This window comes from Choristoneura fumiferana, chromosome 12 (genome assembly GCF_025370935.1).
Source record: "Choristoneura fumiferana chromosome 12, NRCan_CFum_1, whole genome shotgun sequence".
NCBI classification, from domain to species: domain Eukaryota; kingdom Metazoa; phylum Arthropoda; class Insecta; order Lepidoptera; family Tortricidae; genus Choristoneura; species Choristoneura fumiferana.
In genome coordinates, this window is record NC_133483.1 from 9,081,539 (window position 1) to 9,101,921 (window position 20,383).

The 20,383-nt window shown below is 35.4% G+C and overlaps 2 protein-coding genes across 5 annotated transcripts in view; one reads left to right on the plus strand and one right to left on the minus strand.

Moving 5' to 3' along the window:
- Positions 1 to 20,383, minus strand: part of LOC141433254 (very long chain fatty acid elongase 7-like) — a 93,292-nt gene that overhangs the window by 26,377 nt on the left and 46,532 nt on the right. For 2 of the 4 annotated variants that reach the window (XM_074095214.1, XM_074095213.1), the window contains one exon: positions 6,887 to 7,191. In XM_074095214.1, coding sequence (XP_073951315.1) covers positions 6,887 to 6,986 — 100 coding nt within the window. In that variant the 5' untranslated portion in view covers positions 6,987 to 7,191. Of the gene's footprint in view, positions 1 to 6,886; positions 7,192 to 7,294; positions 7,452 to 20,383 lie in introns of those variants that run through there. The other 2 variants (XM_074095212.1, XM_074095215.1) reach the window with 2 other exon arrangements.
- Positions 5,901 to 20,383, plus strand: part of LOC141433260 (very long chain fatty acid elongase 7-like) — an 89,744-nt gene continuing 75,261 nt past the window's right edge. The window contains exon 1 of the mRNA XM_074095224.1: positions 5,901 to 6,234. Within this exon, the coding sequence (XP_073951325.1) occupies positions 6,225 to 6,234 (10 nt within the window). The 5' untranslated portion in view covers positions 5,901 to 6,224. The remainder of the gene's footprint in view (positions 6,235 to 20,383) is intronic.

A 20,383-nucleotide genomic window follows, 5' to 3' on the forward strand; every position in this document is an offset into this window, starting at 1 on the left:
CTATCTTCAATTTAGTATTTCAGTATAATATATTACAGTTTCATTTAATATAACTACATTAAGATTCTAACTAACTTAAACATGCTGCCGAAACCAGGGACATGTTACATAAAACATTACCATTTGTTCCATCACTGTTATCACGTAGAAAGAAATAAGTATGCAGTTGCTCCTGTACCATCCAGTAAATCTTTATTTGCCAAAAGGCAATTCCCTACTCGATCTGCACGCATGAATAATGCTATAAATAAGGTGATTAATATTTATTCTTTACAACTGCATCAGTGTAAAAAAATCCTGATTACCTGGATAAAGGCCTTAAATTATAAAGAAACGGAAGCACTTATAAATTGTGAGAAAAAAAGAGAAGTATTTTAAAGCCTAAGTTAAGTGTTAAAAATGTATTTTTTGTTAAAAGTGTATTCATGTTCACACACACACACACACACACACACACACACACATACTTGCATGCCCAATCACTAATAATAGTATACTTAGATTATAATTTTTATATTTTTAAGTTGTAATTGAATAGTAAGTTATTCAATGCATATCATGCAATAGAAGAGCGGGACTTTCTGCTACAAGTGTCTTTCACACTTGCTAGAGGGCCCCAAGCTTCATTCATTGTCAACCACCTTATGATAAACAATAAACTTTTTCATTTTCATTTTTCATTTTCGTATAATTAAATAGTTAGTTTGGACTCAAAAAGATACGCGATCATACAACACACCTTACCGTAAGGACTGGGTACTTTGGCCCTGAAGGGTAGCTTTGGCCCTTAGGATTAACTCGGCCCTGGTTTTATTATTTCTTTCAGAATATGGCTCTTTGCCATGTGTTTGGTGTTAATTGATTGATCACATTTTATTTTTTTTGTTTTACGTTTTATTTTACATTTTTATGTGTTTTTCATGTGGGCCAAAGTAACCCTCCAAAGGGCCAAATTACCCCGATTTTACGGTATATGATTTGTTGCGATGCATGTGCACCACGTTTATTAAATATCCCATGAATTAAATTAAAAAATAAAGTAAGCGTCTACATACACGTACTTTTTACCTTACGCCTGATTTCGACTCTTCCCACTGAGTGGCTTTATTACTAAATACAGTGTGTTGTGATTTCCAAAACAAACCATGTTTCGACTATTTTCTGGAATCCGATTGAGCTAAAATTTGGCACACTCATGTAAGTTCGTGGTCAAAAGGTTCTCGAATGGCGTCCGCGGACCGGAAGACGAGCTGTCGATAGGCCTCCAACAAGATGTAGCGACGACTTGGTTAAGATCGCGGGATCGCGGTGGATACGAAAAGCACAAGACCAGTCTGAGTGGAGAGCCTTATGTCCAGCAGTGGACGTCTTTCGGCTGACATGATGATGATGATGATGATGTGTAAGTTTGGTTATAATTAAATAATGTGGTAGTAAAGTTCTGTGAAGACTTTGTCCTGCAGTGGGGCACTTAAATGGGCTAAGACAAAAAAAAAAGTAGAGTTCTGGTGGTCCTACCAGGATCGTCCTCCAGAAGAGTACTCTTCAGTTTGGATGACAAAACTAGTAGTCATCAAAATGTACAGTCGATAAAAAAGCTTGTAATCTATATACCTAACCTACCTATACAAGGTGGGCCCTGTAACAGGAGCAAAAAATTAAACCACAGCTTCTACTTTTCATCTTGAGCTTAATTTAGTTCTACAACTTTTGAAAATAACTTGTATAATGATTTTTATTATAGTTTAAAATTTAATTGGACAAGCAATGTATTGCGAAATCCGTCATTTTGTTACGTAACAGGCGATGTCATTTAGGCTAGGAATCCATGCCGTACATTGAAAATACCATTTAATTTGTTTAGAATAATCATAATGATGAAATTTTTTTTTTTAAAGTACCAGAACTAAAGTAGCTCCATGTGAGTAGCAGAACCTGTGTTTTAATTTTTTGCTCCTGTTACAGGGCACACCCGGTATATATTACTTATCGCGGTCTGGTAATACGTCAACAATGCATCAAAGTATCATGCCACGAAATTTGTATTATAATTATGTATTGGTAACCTAGTACCTCATTAGGGGTAAATATTATTAGTCTTCGTTTATTCTACGCTGTTATGCTAACACATAATTTTGTGCTGAAAGCGTTAAGGTAATTCTGCATCTAATGTGCGAAACAGTTATTTAGCACACTAACCTTAGCATAGAGATGTGAAAGTCACGGACGTAACTCATCAACCACTTTTACGTAACGCCAGCGTAAAAATTCAGCGTGGACTTGTAAACGTATTCGTAAGAAGTGGTAACAGTCTTGAATGGAGCTCATTGATCATTTATATACTTGTAATTTTTGTGATCTTATTGTGAACTATTTTTTTTTTATAAATAAATAAAAAAATATATATATTGTTACGAGATGTAAACGATACTCGTAATGTCAATTATTTATTTATTTGTACTTACATTGAAAAGAAAAGAATACATATAAATTAAAACAAAACTAATCTAAATATAAAATACCTACTTAAAAAAAGACAGATAATAATTCTAATGAAAACTAAAACAAATGATAATAATGTCTTAAACTTTCGTGATTTTCACTCATAGTCAAAATACCACGCACAGGACTTATAACGCTAACACACACGAGTAATATTTACCTCGTGGTAGACAGTTGAGTCTACCCGTGACCACGGCCACTGTAATGTTGCCGAAACGTCGAGGTAAATATTACTCGTGTGTGTTAGCGTGATAAGTCCTGTGCGTGGTATTTTGACTATAAAACAAATGATTTAAACCAGACCCCTTACGCAAGGTTCCGAAGATGCTAGCTGTGTCCCCTCTTTGAATTGCTAGGCTAATTGTATTGTATTGTATTATAAAACTCTTTATTGTATATAAAAACACATGAAAATAATAGACCACAGGATAATAAGACGTACAAAGGCGAACTTATCCCTTAAAAATCCTAATCCTCCTAATCCTAATCCTAATCTTATCCTTTGTCCGAGGAAGCTGCCAGCTCTTCGGTCTCCTGTGACGTCTACTAACCTCTTCGATATTGCTTTGTAAAGTTTTTAATTGCTTTTAACAAGTTCCTGATATTTTGATACAGTTGCATGCATCATGATCAAGAGAAAATCCTCCCCCTACCCCTCGTTTTTGCGGTTGAGTCTACTCGTGATTATGTATGATGTATGCCATTGCGTCACAAAATCGAGAACTCATTTAAGGTAATCACGGTTTTCATCTCGTAACAAACATAATTATTTTGTGTAATTAACCATGAATGACTAAAGACTTTTGTAAATTACAAGTTCTAATAACTAATAATACTAGGTAATGATACAAAGTACTTATCAAACCAGTATTACCTTAAGTGGGTCTCTTCATATATATTTTTTTCTATATCGAGCACTTTTTTTATTCATGTTCATTCTTATTTCCTGCCTATATTAAAAAATATTTTTAATGCGATATGCTATAAAAGCCCTTGACTTGCCCTTGTTGACTGTTGGCCTCTTAGAGAGGCTCAGAGTCACGCAACGAGCTATGGAGAGAGCTATGCTTGGAGTTTCTTTGCGCGATAGAATCCGGAATACAGAAATTCGTCGAAGAACTAAAGTCACTGACATAGCTGGAAAAATATGCAAATTGAAGTGGCAATGGGCAGGCCACATCGCTCGAAGAACAGAAAACCGTTGGGGGAGAAAAGTCCTTGAGTGGCGACCACGAACCGGAAGACGAAGTGTTGGCAGGCCTCCCACCAGGTGGACTGACGACACCGTGAGAGTAGCGGGAAACCGGTGGATGCAAGTGGCGAGTTGTCGTTCATTGTGGCGTTCTAAGGGGGAGGCCTTTGTCCAGCAGTGGACGTCTTCCGGCTGATGATGATGCTATAAAAGCGTGTTTTTTTAAACTATGTTCGACATTTGGACATAGACTAGTTTATTAAATCTCACTAGAATCGTCTACACACCACACTATCTTACTCAATTGGTCATCAAAGGTCCTCGAGTTTACCTACGCTCGCATCTCGACGTCTCAAATTGTTTGCTGACCTTAACTCCCAACTTAATAGACCTCAGGCCTTCGCGGAGATTGGCTGCGTACACGCAATTAGTCTGTCAATGTCAGGTGTCGACACGACCTCTAGGCTTTCTATGTTAAAGCTGGCGAATTCTTGCAGTACGCGGACCTACGATTAGACTGAAGGTTATTGTACGTGACAATTTTTGAAAAGTAAACGTTCCAAAAATTATCATTTTTGTGCTTTTTATTAGACTACTTATAAAAAGAATAAACAATCACTCACAAAACAATCACTCGAAAAAGTAAGACTAAAAACACAAGTGCAGTGATGTACACGAATCAGCTATAAGAGCTGCAAGTGTATTATTTCAATAATAATAATAATGATCGAATTTGCGCGTAAGTCTTTCTGCAGCTACTAAGGATTCTGCCTGATGCATTGTCATTAATTTTGTGGATTCAATATAGGTTTAGAGTACGTAAACAAAACAAAACAAAGCTCAATTAAAGCCGACCGCGTGTAAATGAATGGCCTATGTTCGTTCATCGTTTGTTTTACGGCGCTTACAACAGCCAATCTAGGGGTAGGACATTTCATTGAATGTACTTAACATGCTTAGTCACCGCTAAATGACTGTGATTAAACTCATCAAGTGGCGCTAATAAAACATAATAATGGTAGCCAATGAAAATTTTGATTCTACATTTCATCTCATTGTTTGTGCAATTTTTAGGGTTCCGTAGCAAAAATGGCAAAAACGGAACCCTTATAGTTTCGCCATGTCTGTCTGTCCGTCCGCGGCTGTGCTCAGGGACTATCAATGCTAGAAAGCTGTAATTTTGCACCAATATATAGATATGTAAACTATGCCGACAAAATAAAAAAAAAATTTAGAGTACCTCGTAGACTAAAGTGGGATGTTTTTTTTTTATCATCCAACCTTGAAGTGTAGGGTATTGTGGGATAGGTTTTTTAAACCATTATGGGGTTGCAAAAACGATTTTTCGATTCAATGATTTATTTGCAAAATATTCAACTTTAAAGTGCAAATTTTCATTAAAATCGAGCGTCCCCCCCCCCTCTCTAAAATCTAAACCGGTGGGAGGAAACATTTGAAAAAATTCAGGATGGTAGTAAATATATCAAACTTACAAGAAAATCTATAACGGTTAAGTTTTCTTGATAATTAGTTAAAATATATTAGTAGTTTAAGAGTAAATAGCAGCTTTAGGTATAAAATATACCTAAACTTGGAATATTCCGTAGAAAATACGAAATCCTTAGAAAAATATTACTTCATTTTTTTGTAATAGCTACGGAACCCTATTTTGGGCGTGTCCGACACGCTCTTCTTTTTTGAACTAGTGAAATTGATGACTGATTAGCCTATAACTTAAGTTAAATGTATTTTTGGGACGAGTTCTTAGGCAAAATCTTTACTAATTATCAATAAAACATCTAGGTAAGTAAAACTTACAATAATAAAATTACAGTACTTACTTGGACGGTCAATTAGTTACCAAATTGAAATGAAATTTACTTAGTTGCGTCGCATTCGTGATAGATATGAGCCTTACAGTTTACGAGTCTATTTTAAAGATATACTTGCACATAAACCCCTATGCACATAAAACGGCATACTTATTACAGAAAATAGAAATTACTAGACATTTTGACCAGATGATGAAAAAAAAAACTAGCCCAAATTGAGTCCCAGTATAATCATTAATCAATCTGGCGTTAGTTCCATTCAAATCGGGGCTAGACTCAACATATACTACCTTTTTTAGACAAGAGTATTTTTTTTAAATCATGAAGTGATGACAGTTAGGATGACAGTTTAATGTTATTTTTGTATTACTGACATACATACAACATATTTATATTTTCTTTTATAATTAGAGTAAAGCCGAGGCGGCAAAACATCGTTTTGAGGAAAATAAAACATTTGTTCTACAAACGCTTATTTGCAAAAGTCGTCACGTGAAATAGTTTGACATTTAAAAAAAAATTAAGCAGAAGCAGTTCCTGAACTTTAACTGTAAATTTATGCAAGTGAATAGAACACAGTGAAGAAAAATACTTTATCATGGAATTTCAATGACTTGTTTAATGTGGTGGATAAAGAATCGTATTGGTCTCGCGTTACTTTGATCCACTAGAAGAGGAAGTCAGTACCTTGAACTAGGATGTATTTAGGTAAGCTTTTTGTTATATCGATCGTAGAATTAGTATCTAGTCCGTCTTATATCAAGCCTACTACGGTTGCTGGTTACGGTCTGTTTGAGTCACATTCACACTTTTGCTAAAAACGTATTCGTCCACTTTTTGCTGTACTTTCATTTGATTTTGAAACGTACTTTTTTAATACGTCTTTTAATTATTTTGCCCTCGTTCGGATGTAACGTGGTTCAACTATGAATTTAATTTTGGGAAGTATTTTTAATTGAAGTTATTTTACAATGTGTAATTGCTTCGGAATAACTAACTCGTTTTCGTTATTCCCTGTTTTAATTTTTATAATGAATTTATTTATATTTATGTATGTTAAGACTAGAAAAATGCTGATACTTTTCCATGGCATTGGATATTTATAACTTCTGACAATGACAATCTAGAAATTTACGCCAAATTACAGAAATGAAAACCGGGACAGACTAAAAATATTTTCATTGTTTTAAAGTGAAAAAATAAGTATAGGTACGAATTAAAAAGGTTTCGACTAAAACAGTCCCCATTTAATATCAGTCCAAACTATTTAAAAAAAAAATTGACAGCGATGATAGCAGTTTAGGTACCTACATATTATAATGAATGAATGAGGTAGGTGGTAAAAAAGATAAATGAATACCTGATACTTTTTCTGCCATCATCCAGTACTTTTCGATGATGGTTGTCCAATTGCTGTCGGAATAGTAGTCGTCAATAGCGATTTTCACAAAGCCCGACATTTTCGCTAGATCACGGATACACTACACTAGGAATCAGTCAATGGTCACTAACACTGCACTAACGTTTACGTATACGTTAGAAACGTTACAGGATAACGGGTGAGCACTAACGTAAACGTAAATGAGTACGTTAGTTGCTTTACGGAGTAACGGCTGAGTCTTTGCGCGGTTTGCCGGCAACAATTTGCCGCTAGCAAGCTGTCACCTGAAAAGAAAGAAAGTGAAGTTATAAATTTGAAGCAAACATATTTAGAAAACTTCTTAAATTAGGTTTAATATTTAAGTCAGGCTGTTTTATAAAAACGTACCGATGTTTTTGAACGATGTTACACAGCATTTTTAAACAAAACTAATATTAAGAGCCCATTTATTCACGTACACATCTCATTTCTCCAAATGAAAGTGAAAACTTGAGCTTCCCGCGAAAGTGCGCTCGCGTCGCGATCTCGGCCACAATTGAATTGCCCGCCATAGTTTGACCAATCATGAGATGCCTCACACCACAATTCTACAAGGACACAACGGAAGGTGTTGCGTCAAGCGAAATCGGGTTCTATTACCGCTGCAAAAAGTTGACATTACTGCAATCGGAGCAGTGGGTCGCTTGACCGGTTTGACGTTTGCGTTTAGTTTCCAACTGCGCGTTATTTTAGAAACTGTCTAGTGCGACACTTGCTACACTTTTTATTCGTACTTAGATAGCCACTAGGCTTCTAAAATTATTAAAAAAGTATATGCTAACCTCCTAGTCTTAATTTAAAAAAAAAACGATTAATACCTAGAAAAATATTATTTCCGTGCTTAAACGCAGTAAGGTAAAATCGTGCCCGACATTGGAAGGTTACAGGTTCCACAAGAGATTGTGATTCGACAACACGTCTTCAGACCTTCTCATAGCCTCGTGAAACAGCTGTAATTGCCGTTTCGAAAATTAATCAAGGACACCAGATATGGAGGATATGCAAGATTTAGTTAGTGGGTTATTTAGAATTTTATTGGTTTAGTATTAAACTTGAATAATTTGACTCGTTTTGCTCCAAGCAACGGTTAAAAGAGGCGTAAATAACGTAAACTAGTATTATAAAGTTATAAACTCAAATTAAATTAACGTTTTTCTCTGTATAGTCGTCATCGTTAGCATCGCAGTTAGATCGTCAAATATTTTATATCACAACACGCACTTACGCAATTGAAAATACAGTCGTCTTCAGATTTTTATGAACACCTGACAGCTCCGGTATTTATGACATGTGATACAGTGTAATTGTTAAGATACGTACGTGAATAGGCACTCTAAATTAGTTCGTGCTATTTCCAGTTTATCAAATGTCAAAGAAGTGTTAAATTAGCTTTAGTTTTTAGTATTTAATTAAACAATACAACAACAATGCAAATTGTTTGCAATGTAAGCAATGGTTAGTATCTTTAGATTTATCATCAAAGTTTGTTTCTCATGTAACCATATTAAATTACCGAACCACCACATAGATGGCGCTAGCCATCCACTTATTATAAGATAATTCTACCTCCAAACTGTATCGAGTGTTAGAGAGAGTTTATTGTAAAACATTCGTAATATTTCTTTTCACGGTTTTTTGCGGCTAAAACCATTGTGAGTGTAATTCGAAGCACTATTACGCAAGCGATGGTTTGATATGAAATTTTATGTTTTCTAACACGCATCTAAATAATAATTTCATACGATTCCTATGTAAACCACTTAATTGCGTCTTTATTAATTTTTGTAGTGTAACTAAGCTTTATTCTTATCTAGATAAATCAGTAAGGCTTTTACATACAAGACGAATGTCAGTAGTACAGTCACTGCCATGTAGACTTAAAAGTTGTCGGGCACAATGAAAATAATAATCTATAACAAAAATGTTACACGCCGACAAGTGATAAAATAAAATCTTGAAAAAAAATTAACAGCCAAGTTTCTGCTCCATATGTACAGGTAGCCCAAAGAGCAGTGGAGAGGAAGCTGGTGGGAATAACGCTGAGGGACCGAAAAACAAACAAGTGACTTAGGGAGCAAAGTGGTGTCGCAGACGCTGTTCATCGAATAGCTACCCTGAAGTGGCAATGGGCGGGTCACGTCGCTGGAAAGCAAGACTCGTGGTGCAGGAAGACCTTGGAGTGGAGACCCGGGGCGCGACACGCCCGAGAGGACATCCGCAGATGAGATGGAAGGATGAAATCAAGAGAATATAGCCGGGTCAAACTGGATGCAGGTAGCACAGAACAGAGAAGTGGAGAAAGCTGAAGGAGGCCTACACCAAAATGGTAGAAAATGGCTAAGAAGAAGAAGAAGAAGATATTTAACATTACGATTTTACTAGCATATTATATTAATTATAGCATTTTATATAAATTTATTTTTTTAAGCTTACTTCAATAACGAAAGAAGTTTGTTATCTTCATCTAGATAATTTATTTAAATAAAAGAGTTGGCATTGACGTTATTTGTGATTGACATGATCTTCGAATAAATCATTTTGAAATAATTTTATTTAAAATAATTAACTGGATAAGAAATTATTTAAATAACATTACATACAAAATTACCTTTCTTATTCTTATTCTTAAATCAAAAGTCGTAATAGCCTAATGGTTTGACCTATGACGTCTCAAGCAAAGGGTCGTGGGTTCGAGAATCCGTTTTGAAATTTACCATGAGCTTTACGGTGATGGAAAATATCGGGTGGAAACTTTAAATTTGATGGTGTATCAGATGTTCCCAATTCGCACTGGGCCCGCATGAGAACTACAGCCCAGCGGTATCATAATAATTTTCCTTCTACATGTAGATGTGAAGTCACTATGAAACCTTCCGAGAAAACATTCCTTAGTGACGTCATGATTTACATGTTTCGATTGGTTTATTCTCATCATAATTTTGTATTATCATTTTAATCTACACTTAAGCCACTCATTAAACATTAAGTTTCAAGAAACAAAAACAATTTAATACCACTCATTATCGACCCGGAAATTAATTGTTTCTTTCCAGGTACCAATTTGATATCATGGGTTGCTAACATTTTGTTCAATAATAAACCAGGACTTTATTGCGGCAATATCCCGCCACAGCTGTTGCATGTTGTCTCACGGAAATTTAGGCTTTGTATATAACAGGTGTGTAGGTAGTGCCACGAGAGTTGAATGAATGATTACCTAAACACACACCTACATGAAGAACTGATTGCATATAACCTAACCAACAAAAAGTTGGAAAACCTCCGAAATTGTCACTTCAAAGCTCGATATCTTAAAAACTATCGCTAGAAAACCTTCTTTCAAATAAAAAAAATCATTCAAAACGGTTGACCCGTTTAAAAGCTACGGTGCCACAGACAGACACACATATACACATAGCGGTCAAACTTATAACCCCTCTTTTTGCGTCGGGGGTTAAAAATTTGTGTTGTTTGCAAATAAGTACAGATACTTCTCTGAAGTAAGCCTACACCAAAGTTGTTGAAAAAGGCTAGGAAGAGAAGAGACAGGTTATGTTAACATAAACGATTCATCGTTTTTTTTCTTCATTGTCCGTCAATGCATGCAACAGAATCTGATATGTGTAATTAATTACAATTTCACTGGTTCACCTCTTAAACACAGAACCGAATCCTTAACCCACATAGTTATAGTTAAATTGACATTGACTGCTAACATAATATTGACGCGGGCATTTCACAATGACTTAAATTATGAAAGTTGACCTTCGTTCTTTCGGCAAAACGTGGATTATTTGTATGATTATGTATGTGAAGGTTGGAATGCTAGTCACCGATTATAGATATAAGTTTATGGATACCGAGGTTAGTGGAAGAGTGGCGAAATATGTCCGGATATGCGGATGCGCGTGCGTGTATTCGAGCTGTGAGCATTTTGGTGTTGCGATATTTATTTATTTGTATGCCATTACCATTAGCAACATCGAATTTACATTTTAAGGAGCATGAGTGGAGTTGAACATAAATATTTCTAATGTCTGTGTTTTTGGCTTTCACCTGCTTTTCAATAAGATTTTGAAAGTTTATAGTCAGAAACTGATAATTGTATGGTGCGTAAAGATATAACGAGGGTATTCTGACAAAACAGAATAAGTGCAATTTATGCTGGTGCTGCAGCGTTGCGGCGCGAGCTAGCACTGCCAATCCTGGAATTTATCACACAAGTGCGACGCGTGTCGCATTCCCGTAGTAAACCCCAGAATCCCCGCAATCTGGCCAAGACGTCTTATAGAAGAAGCGTTAAGTCTAGTATGTACTCGTATAGTTGCAGGTGGTAGGGCCTTGTGGACCATCTTGCTCGCTAATCCTGCCGTGAAGCAGCAGTGCTTGCACTGTTGTGTTTCGGCATGGAGAGTAAGACAGCCGGTGAAATTACTGGCACTTTAGGTATCCCATCTTAGACCTCTAGGTTGGCAACGCATCTGCAATACCCCTGGTGTTGCAGATGTTTATGGGCGGTGGTGATCTCTTACCATCAGGAGACCCACTTGCTCGTTTGCTATCCAGTCGAATAAAAAAAAGTATTTTATGATAATTATTAAATTTTTTAGAGGCCCAAGATGGGATACCTCAAGTGCCAGTAATTTCACCGGCTGTCTTAATCTCCACGCCGAAACACAACAGTGCAAGCAATGATTAAGTGAGTGAAAATCCCAAAAGAAAAAAAAAACTTAATACTCTATACAGTTGTTTTCCAAAGTCACTGTTATTAAAACCGGGTGCAACATAATGATGATGATGCATAATGACTACTTTATAAACGCTATATTTTGTTGTACGTACAATAAAGCATTTAATCACGTTTCTATACAAAGCAGTGGTTATAAATTGAGAAAAACAATTACATACAGGATGTCAAGATGCTGTAAGAGATATTTAATGCAAATGCACGTGATGTTGCGACCTACAGGTTACGAAGAGCAATGTTAGGGTGTGTCCAGTGCTACAAGTATTTCAATATGGCTGGCGGTTGTCTCGTTTGACCTTTTGGTTGACGATTAGATAATGCTGAACCTTTAATTGCATTATTTGCCAATTTATGTATTGTGAAATGGAATGTTGCCATATGTTACTAGTTATTACAGTATCCACTTAGCAAAGTACCGGTCTGATTTTTTTTTGGTCTATTAGAAATCCAACATCCTATAATCTTATTGCTGGTGAGCCATCATAGAGGGCCTCTCAAAATATATTTTGCCCATATTATATTTAGATCCTTCAGGTATTTTCGTCCAATATTTTTCAGTGCCTTAAGACTACATTTTTAACCAGTGTGTGTTGTCAGTGATGGCATATATGTATCCAAGACGTGGTGCTTCACTTTAGGTCTTATAAATAGGCTCAGAGTTGCTCAGCTAGCTATGGAAAGGGTTATGTTTAGAATTACTCTACGGAATCAGAAATGGGGAGATACGTAGAAGAACGAGGGTCACTGACATAGTCATGCGAATTAGCTCGTTAAAGTGGCAATGGGCAGGGCTATAGCACGGAGAACAGATGGACGTTGAAGCCGAAGAGTTCTCAAATGGAGACCGCGGATCGATCCAACGAGATGGACGGATGGTCTGGTTAAAACCGCAGGTTCGCGGTAGATGCAGGCCGCTGCCAACCGAAGCAACTGGAGGTCTATGGGGGAGCCTATATCCAAAAGTAGACATTCTATGGGTGAAATCGAGATCCTGCGCTGACATTAGTGCAATTATGGTTTAAAATTGCAATATTATATAGTCCTCCTCATCGGTTTCGATGACTGCGACCCTAAAAAAAACTATTTTATAAGTGACGCCTATTATGGGCTCTGATATGGCTGGCTACGCCGAATAATTGCAATAAGCCCATGTGGGTACTATACTTGGTTTGGATAGGTATTTAACTAAATGTAAACAACACAACGTCAATTGGTGTCTTAAATATTGAAATTCCCCCATTAAACTATCTAAACATTTACACACTAGTCTACTTTGTATTACAATGATAGATAAATAATTTATTGAATCAGGCGTTACTTTGCGGAGGTCCATATCAATGAACTAAAGAGCAAGGATTTTTTTTTAGTTCAACGGATACGATAGTGAAACGGATGATTAATGATGATTATTATGATGATGAAGGTAATTAAATTGGAGATAAACTTAAAATTAGTATACTAAACAAACAAAGTAAAATACATATATAACAGGTAAAATCCTTTCAGCAGCACCAAAATATTCAAAAATATGTGTATCCACTAAAATTTACCTATAGGTACGTAAAATACATTTATTTTACACAATCACTACAATTTAGTTATGGGAAATTAAGATATATTATAATTAATTATAGTTAATGACGAATAGATTTCAATGATAAAGATGCGAAATTACTCACGATGCAGTTAAAAAAATGTAGGGAATACCCGGTAATGAGTGACACGTTTCAAGGAAGGTTAAGTACGCGTACGCGACAGAGCCTTTATTGCTTTGTTTTTTGCAAAAAAATGTTGTATCACGTACTCTTTTTTTTTATAACCAACTGACTTTTCGTTACTGATTTATTATTTAGAATGTCATTCGTTGGTTATGGTCAAATTTTTAATATTTTAATAATTGGTTCAAGCCAAAGCGAACCGGGAATTTTCGAGATTTTCCTTATGTAGGTATTTTTCTGTGTATCGAATATGTATAAATAAACGTTTCTCTCTTTCTTTCTCTCTATTTTTAAGAAAAAAGTAAAAGGCATAAGTAAGTAAATCAAGTATTATTAGGAACATTTTTATGAATTAGACAATGGCTCAAGCAAATTAAATAAAATAATAAAAATGTGATGAAACACAATTTAATTTCTTGTAATAATACGACTGCTGTGTTGTCAATTAATATTGCAATCTAAATCTTACGCGTATACATACGAAAAGTAACGTCAGCATTACTTTTCAAATACTTAAATAAATTTATAACAAAATTCATCGATTTTTTGATTAGATGAAAATCAAAAACAGGTTACCATTTAAGTTGAAACCTTGATTATCGTGTCTCCAAAATAAATTAATAAAGAAAATAGACACTATTTCTGTTATTTTCAAAATAAATAAAAAAATAACTTCTTTGTTGTAAGCTAGGTACGTCATTCTTGTACTCGTAGATACCTCAAGAAAATTGCTTATGTGCCTCCTGAATTGAGAGCTTATTACAACAATGGTAACCAATTAGGTAACACTAGCAAGATTCTAAAAAAAAACAGCGGTTCCGAAGTGGAAGTAATCCTTTTGAAATATAACCTCATCTGATGCAAGCTCCAGTTAGCGTTGGCCAGCGACAAATTATCACCGGCCAGTGTCATAGTATTAAGAAACACAAAACTGGGACATAGGTCATGCTGTTATTAGTACCAACGTTTAAATGCAGCTACATGTGTCGCTGTTATCGCTCGCCCCATAAAATAAATAAATAAATTAAATGTCAGTTCTAGATTTTTTACTTCACTAGTTAAGTTTGTTGTTGTTTGTTTGTTGTTTTGAGGTCCATAAAATTAAAATAAAGATGACATCAAGTTATCGAAACTTCAAGATTGATAAATTTAAATTCCGAAGTAGGTATTCCTATGCTCGCTTTAGGATACTAATTACGAGGTGTTTTGGGTTATACAGAACTAGCTGTTGCCGGTAGCTTTGTTTGCTACCCGTGACAACTTTGCACTCTTCTAAAATAAAAAGAATAGGTGTAAAGCTTTCTTTAAACTACTCAAATGCAAATTTTTGAATCAATTCCGTAAGCAAAACTGTAATCAAAGATATTATAAAATTCGGTGGTCTCATCTGGGAACCAAACGAGGTAAAAATTTAATAAATTAAACACTCGCTATTTTATTATACATTGATAGGATTATTGTTCAGGATTAAACTTTCACAATAATCATTTGGTCTCTCAAATAAAAAAAATCGTGACGTGTATTATCAATGTTATTTTATCGACAATAAGAAGAACACGTAAACATGAGACAAGATTTTAATTAATTTTAGAAAATCTTGGAATGCACTTTTAATTATATTTAAAAATAAATGAATTGTCCCCCTGTTCACTAAAAGCTTTAAGCAATTTGCCCTACGGGACCGATAGATTTTATTCACTCCGTATATCACAATGCCGGAAAAACTTGAGAAGTATTATTGACAACGGATAAAAAATGTTTGCTGATATCCTGACACATGTAGAGTTTTTTTTATTCTATTTCGATAACTTCTATTTACAAAATTTAATTAATTATGCACAAAATTAAAGGATTATCTTAAAAATATTTTGATTAATTAATCAACTTAACTTATTTTAAGCATTCTACTCATCTGCAAGGTTTTGCAAGACCTGCAAGATGCGTACAAGATAAATTGAGATACTAATCTTGACATTCATGAGCTGTGTATAGCGAATGAAGAATTCAAATGTCTTATTAACATTAGTACGCATACAACAATTTTTATATCAATATTTTACATGTTAGATAATTAATCGAAAATTTACTTTTTACATCGCAATATTTAATAAATTGCTGTTTTTGTTCCTTTTTTTCAAAGTTTCGGACAACACATTTTTTTGACGTTATACCTACCTACATAATTAAAGTTTCTATCTAGACGGTATAATGCAGTTTTTTTGTAAACAGCCTTAGGATGCCCTTATTTTTTGTTTGTGATATACATAATTACAACAAAGTATGATCCTAAAAGTGAGGTTTATTTAAACTTAGGGGCTGTTTCACTGGGTATTGACGAATTTTATTTGACGGATAAATGTGATGCCGTCTCCGTCTATTCGAACAAAACAAACAAAGACGGCATCACATATTTTTTATCCGTCAAATAAACTTACTCAATGGATAGTAAAACAGGGGCTTCATGTCACATTAACTGAGCTAGAATCACTAATTTGGGTTACGGAAAAAAATCTATAACAGACGTAAGGTCAAACTGGACGCAAGTAGCACAGTAAAGAGAGAAGTGGAGAAAACTGAAGGAGGCCTACACTAGCATTGTAAAACATGTCTAACAAGAAGAACAGACTTAAGATGCGAAGTAACCTTTTACTCCGATTTTTATAAAAACAAAGACCTCAGTCGAGTAAGCGGTCAGGCATGTAAAAGAATGTGAATCTTAAAAAATCATAACATATTACAAAAGACATTTTGTAATCTGGCCTTCTGCCGTGGACTGGTCGGCCTCGGCGGTCGAATTTGACCAAACCCCAGCAATGACGGTCACTGCCAGAGCGTTCCAATTTTAAAATTCGTAATTCGACCTTCAAAATTAGATGGCGTGACTATATGAAGGCACGGCACGGGATTACTTCATTTTATATAAGCTTTGCTGACCTTAACTAACTAGTGGGGTGCCATACCATCGAATATTTAAACGTATAATAATATCAAATTTTATCTCGCAAGATTTGGCTCCAGATTTTCAATAGTAACCTATTTTATGCTTCAACAAGAGGGCACTAAATATACAACTAATGACTAGATACCATTTCAAAAAAAATCGAGAATATTTAAAATTTTAACTTGTGAGCAAAAATTTCATCAAAAATATCTGAACACGACTTTACTGTTAACGGCGTAGAAACGTTGTTCGAACATTTATATCAAATTTTTGCTCACTAGTTTATGAACTCGACTGTAACTCTAACAATCTTAAGTCGAAAAAAGCGACCAATTTAAAATATTACGTATCTAACGCTTTATTTTAACCTACATTTGGCCGTATTGAACATCAAAAGTACAGTATTAAATTTCCACTCATTAATATTTAGCTACCTACGTACGAGTAATAAACATTTTACTATTTATTTCCTACCATTGGACGGTTAGTAAGGAAACGATTTCAACAGAAAATTGCTGGAAAGGTTTCAAGGAATTTAGCTTAACAAAATCTTGGCATCATTAATCGGGTACCTACGCAGTATTGTGCAATAGAATAGCTACATAACTAGGCGCACGCACGCTACGGCAGGATGTTGCGAACCAAGGACTTAAGCGAAAAGCAGCATACGAGTACTTCTAACCACCGGTTAGCTCCAACTTCCACAATCTTCCTTCCGTTCCAGGAAATACGGAGGTAAAATTAGATAATCGTTTGTAATTCTTGTGTAACATGTCACCTTGAATGTAACTAAGGAGTTCGTTATATACTTGCGTTCCCGATGTTACAGGTGCAACTTGAAAGCAACATTTTATATCATGTTAGAATAGGTAAAGATCCTTAGAAAAGTATTCAAATTCTACTCATCTTATAAATGCAAATGTGTGTATGTGTGCTAGTAATTCTTTCACAATCAAAAGATTGGACGGATTTAGATGAAGCTTGGTTTATAGATAGTTGAATCTCGAGAAAAATAAATAAATAATAAATAAATATCATGGGGCACTTGACACCCATTGACCTAGTCCCAAACTAAGCAAAGCTAGTACTATAGATACTAGGCAACGGATAAACATACTTATATAGATAAATACATACTTAAATACATATTTAACATCCAAGACCCGAGAACAAACATACGTATTATTTATACAAATATCTGCCCCGGCCGGGAATCGAACCCGGGATCTCAAGCTTCGTAGTCAGGTTCTCTAACCACTTGGCCATCCGGTCGTCAAAATGCATATATATATATATATAATATAGACTAATATTTATTCTGATACACCCCCAGGATTGGGATGAAGATATAGCCAGTTAAAGATCCGTGCTACACTATAGCACGGTGTGACGTCACGGGCCACTCCCGAATTTTGATGCGCTTCATTCTAGTATTATATATATATATATTACACTAATATTATAAATGCGAAAGTATATAAGTCTGTTTGTTTGTGAATTTTGCGCGGACGAAGTCGCGGGTAACGGCTAGTAGAACATAAATGAAGGTGATAATGATAATACAAGATTGGGAAATTTCTACTAGAATTTAGAAAAATCCCGAGATTTCAATCAACTACCAGACTTAACCTCATGCCTACATCCTTCCTTTGGGAAGGACATAATAAATAATTATAATTGGACACTTTTGTTACGTACAGAGTGAAAAACTAGTAGGAAAAGCCGGAGATTTTTCCTCTATTTTCCATGAACATCTTAAGCTCTAAGCAATATAGGTAATTTGAAAGTTTCAAACAGATATTCCAAAAAAATACCTTTGGTAGGCAGGAGGTTAAGCCATTAGGGGGGTAAAAGGCTAGTAAGAGATAAATAATTGTCGTGGTAATAATAATATAACACCAATTAATCTAGTATAGTCCTATACTAAGCAAAACTACTACTGGACAATCACCAGCACTACAAAGCGTGCATAAATTACTGACATGACTCTATTTCTAGGGCAGGTAGTTCGTGTTAAATATTTTTTTACACCTCCTTCAGAAAAGTAACTTTTTCTCCCTGACGAGAGGGAGGAAAGTGCAACTTTTCTGTTCAAGGCATTTCTAAGTATTTTATTGCAAATGCAATTTTTTGAAGTTGGTAATTGTAAAACCACGCCATTTTCCATGCCAGTTGTTCTTTAATTATATTTAAAATTGATTTTTTTTTTCAAGTTTCTTAATGCTCGGTGTGATAAGTTGTATGAGCCACTCGGGAGCAAAATTATTTTTGTTGAGCGTTAACGTTTGAATCCCTCATTACGCTCAGGATTCTACTTTAGAATCCCTCGCTACGCTCAGGATTGTATTGCACGCTCCGCTGGGGCAGATATGAATCAGGTGACTGCACAACTTCCAGTAAGTAGCTACTGTTGGTACGGAGTAACAGATATACCTTCATATCGTGTACCAACTAAAATTTTATCACCTGATGTTAACGTAAAAATGTCAACAGATGTAATGTATACAGAAGGACTTTGTACTCTTAGTTTTATTGAATGATTTAGAGGATATATCCGCAAAGCCGAGTTCTATAGACGTTTTTCCTGGTGGTAACTAAAAAAAGTTGAACTCAAGTTCAAGTACGCAATTAACTTATCCTATCTGTGCGAGTTTCTATTGTTTTAAAGCTGTTTAAAAACAATTGGGTACGTCACCATGATGACGATGACTTGCCATAAATGTTAAAAATCCCACTAGCCGTTGCCCGCGACTCCGACCGCGTAGAATTCGTTTATCGCTATGCCGCGGGAACTATGCAATTTTCCGGGATATAACTATCCTGCGTCTATCTGTATACCGAATTTCATCTAAATCGGTTCAATGGTTTAGACGTGATGAAGTAACAAACAAACAAATAAACAAACAGACTTACAAACTCTGCTACAAAATTTGCTACTGGCACGCGCCTATTCTAAGAATGCACGTAGCTCCCACGCGGGCCCAGTGCGTATTGAGAACTTAACATACACAGTAAAATATTTTTACAGGTGTGTGCAGGGTTCCACACTATGTTTTTCTTCAATGTAAAGCTCTTTGTAAATATCAAATTAAATTTTTAAAATAAATTCTGAATATATATAAATTAGTTTTTGCCCGCGGCTTCGCCCGCGTGGAATTCGGTTATCGCGCGCTGTTCCCTCGGGAACTGTACATTTTTCCGGGTTTTTTTTTAGCCTATGTCACTCTCTGGCCCACAAAATATTTATATGCCTAAAATCACGCCGATCTGTCGCACCGTTTCGACGCACACACAGTATGGATTAAATTTGTTACTTAAATTCCTATAAACTCATCCACGTACCGAAACAACACTGTCGCTCAAATACCAATGATCCCAAGATATATGATAACAGCGAGCGATAACCGAATTCCGGGGAAGGGCATAGAATAGTTTTTATCCCGGAAAATTGCATAGTGCCCGCGGGATAGCAATAAACGAATTCTACGTGAACAGAGTCGCGGGCAATAGTTAGTTAATGAGTAATTGATACTAATATTGACGTCTTCGATATTTTAATTAGAATTTAGTTTAGACCGTATAAAAAAAATGCAATTTATTAAATGACTTCCTAAAGCGTGCATTATAAAGGGCCTATTTTCCTTCTGTCCATTCCTATTTTAAACAGACTGTAGTTCATATCAATGAACAGAGGCCGTATTGCCTAAAGTTTCTGACGCTCGCGATCGCAATCAAATGACAGTTTTTGTATGCGAAATATGTCATTTGACTGCGATCGCGAACGTCAGAAACGTTAGGCGATACGGCCTCTGAGCCGTCTGCCCATTTGTTAGTTCTTTGCCTCAAAAGCATAAATTCCTTGTAGCGTTTCACCGAATCGCATTTCACCACGATCGTATATTAAATTATAGCGTTGTCACAATCGTTATTTTTTTTAGTCGCTATAAATTTTAGTCGCATTTCACCTCGATCGTGCATTTAAGTATCGCGTTGTGTCTCAATTGTGTTTTTTTTATAGTCGCTATTAGTTT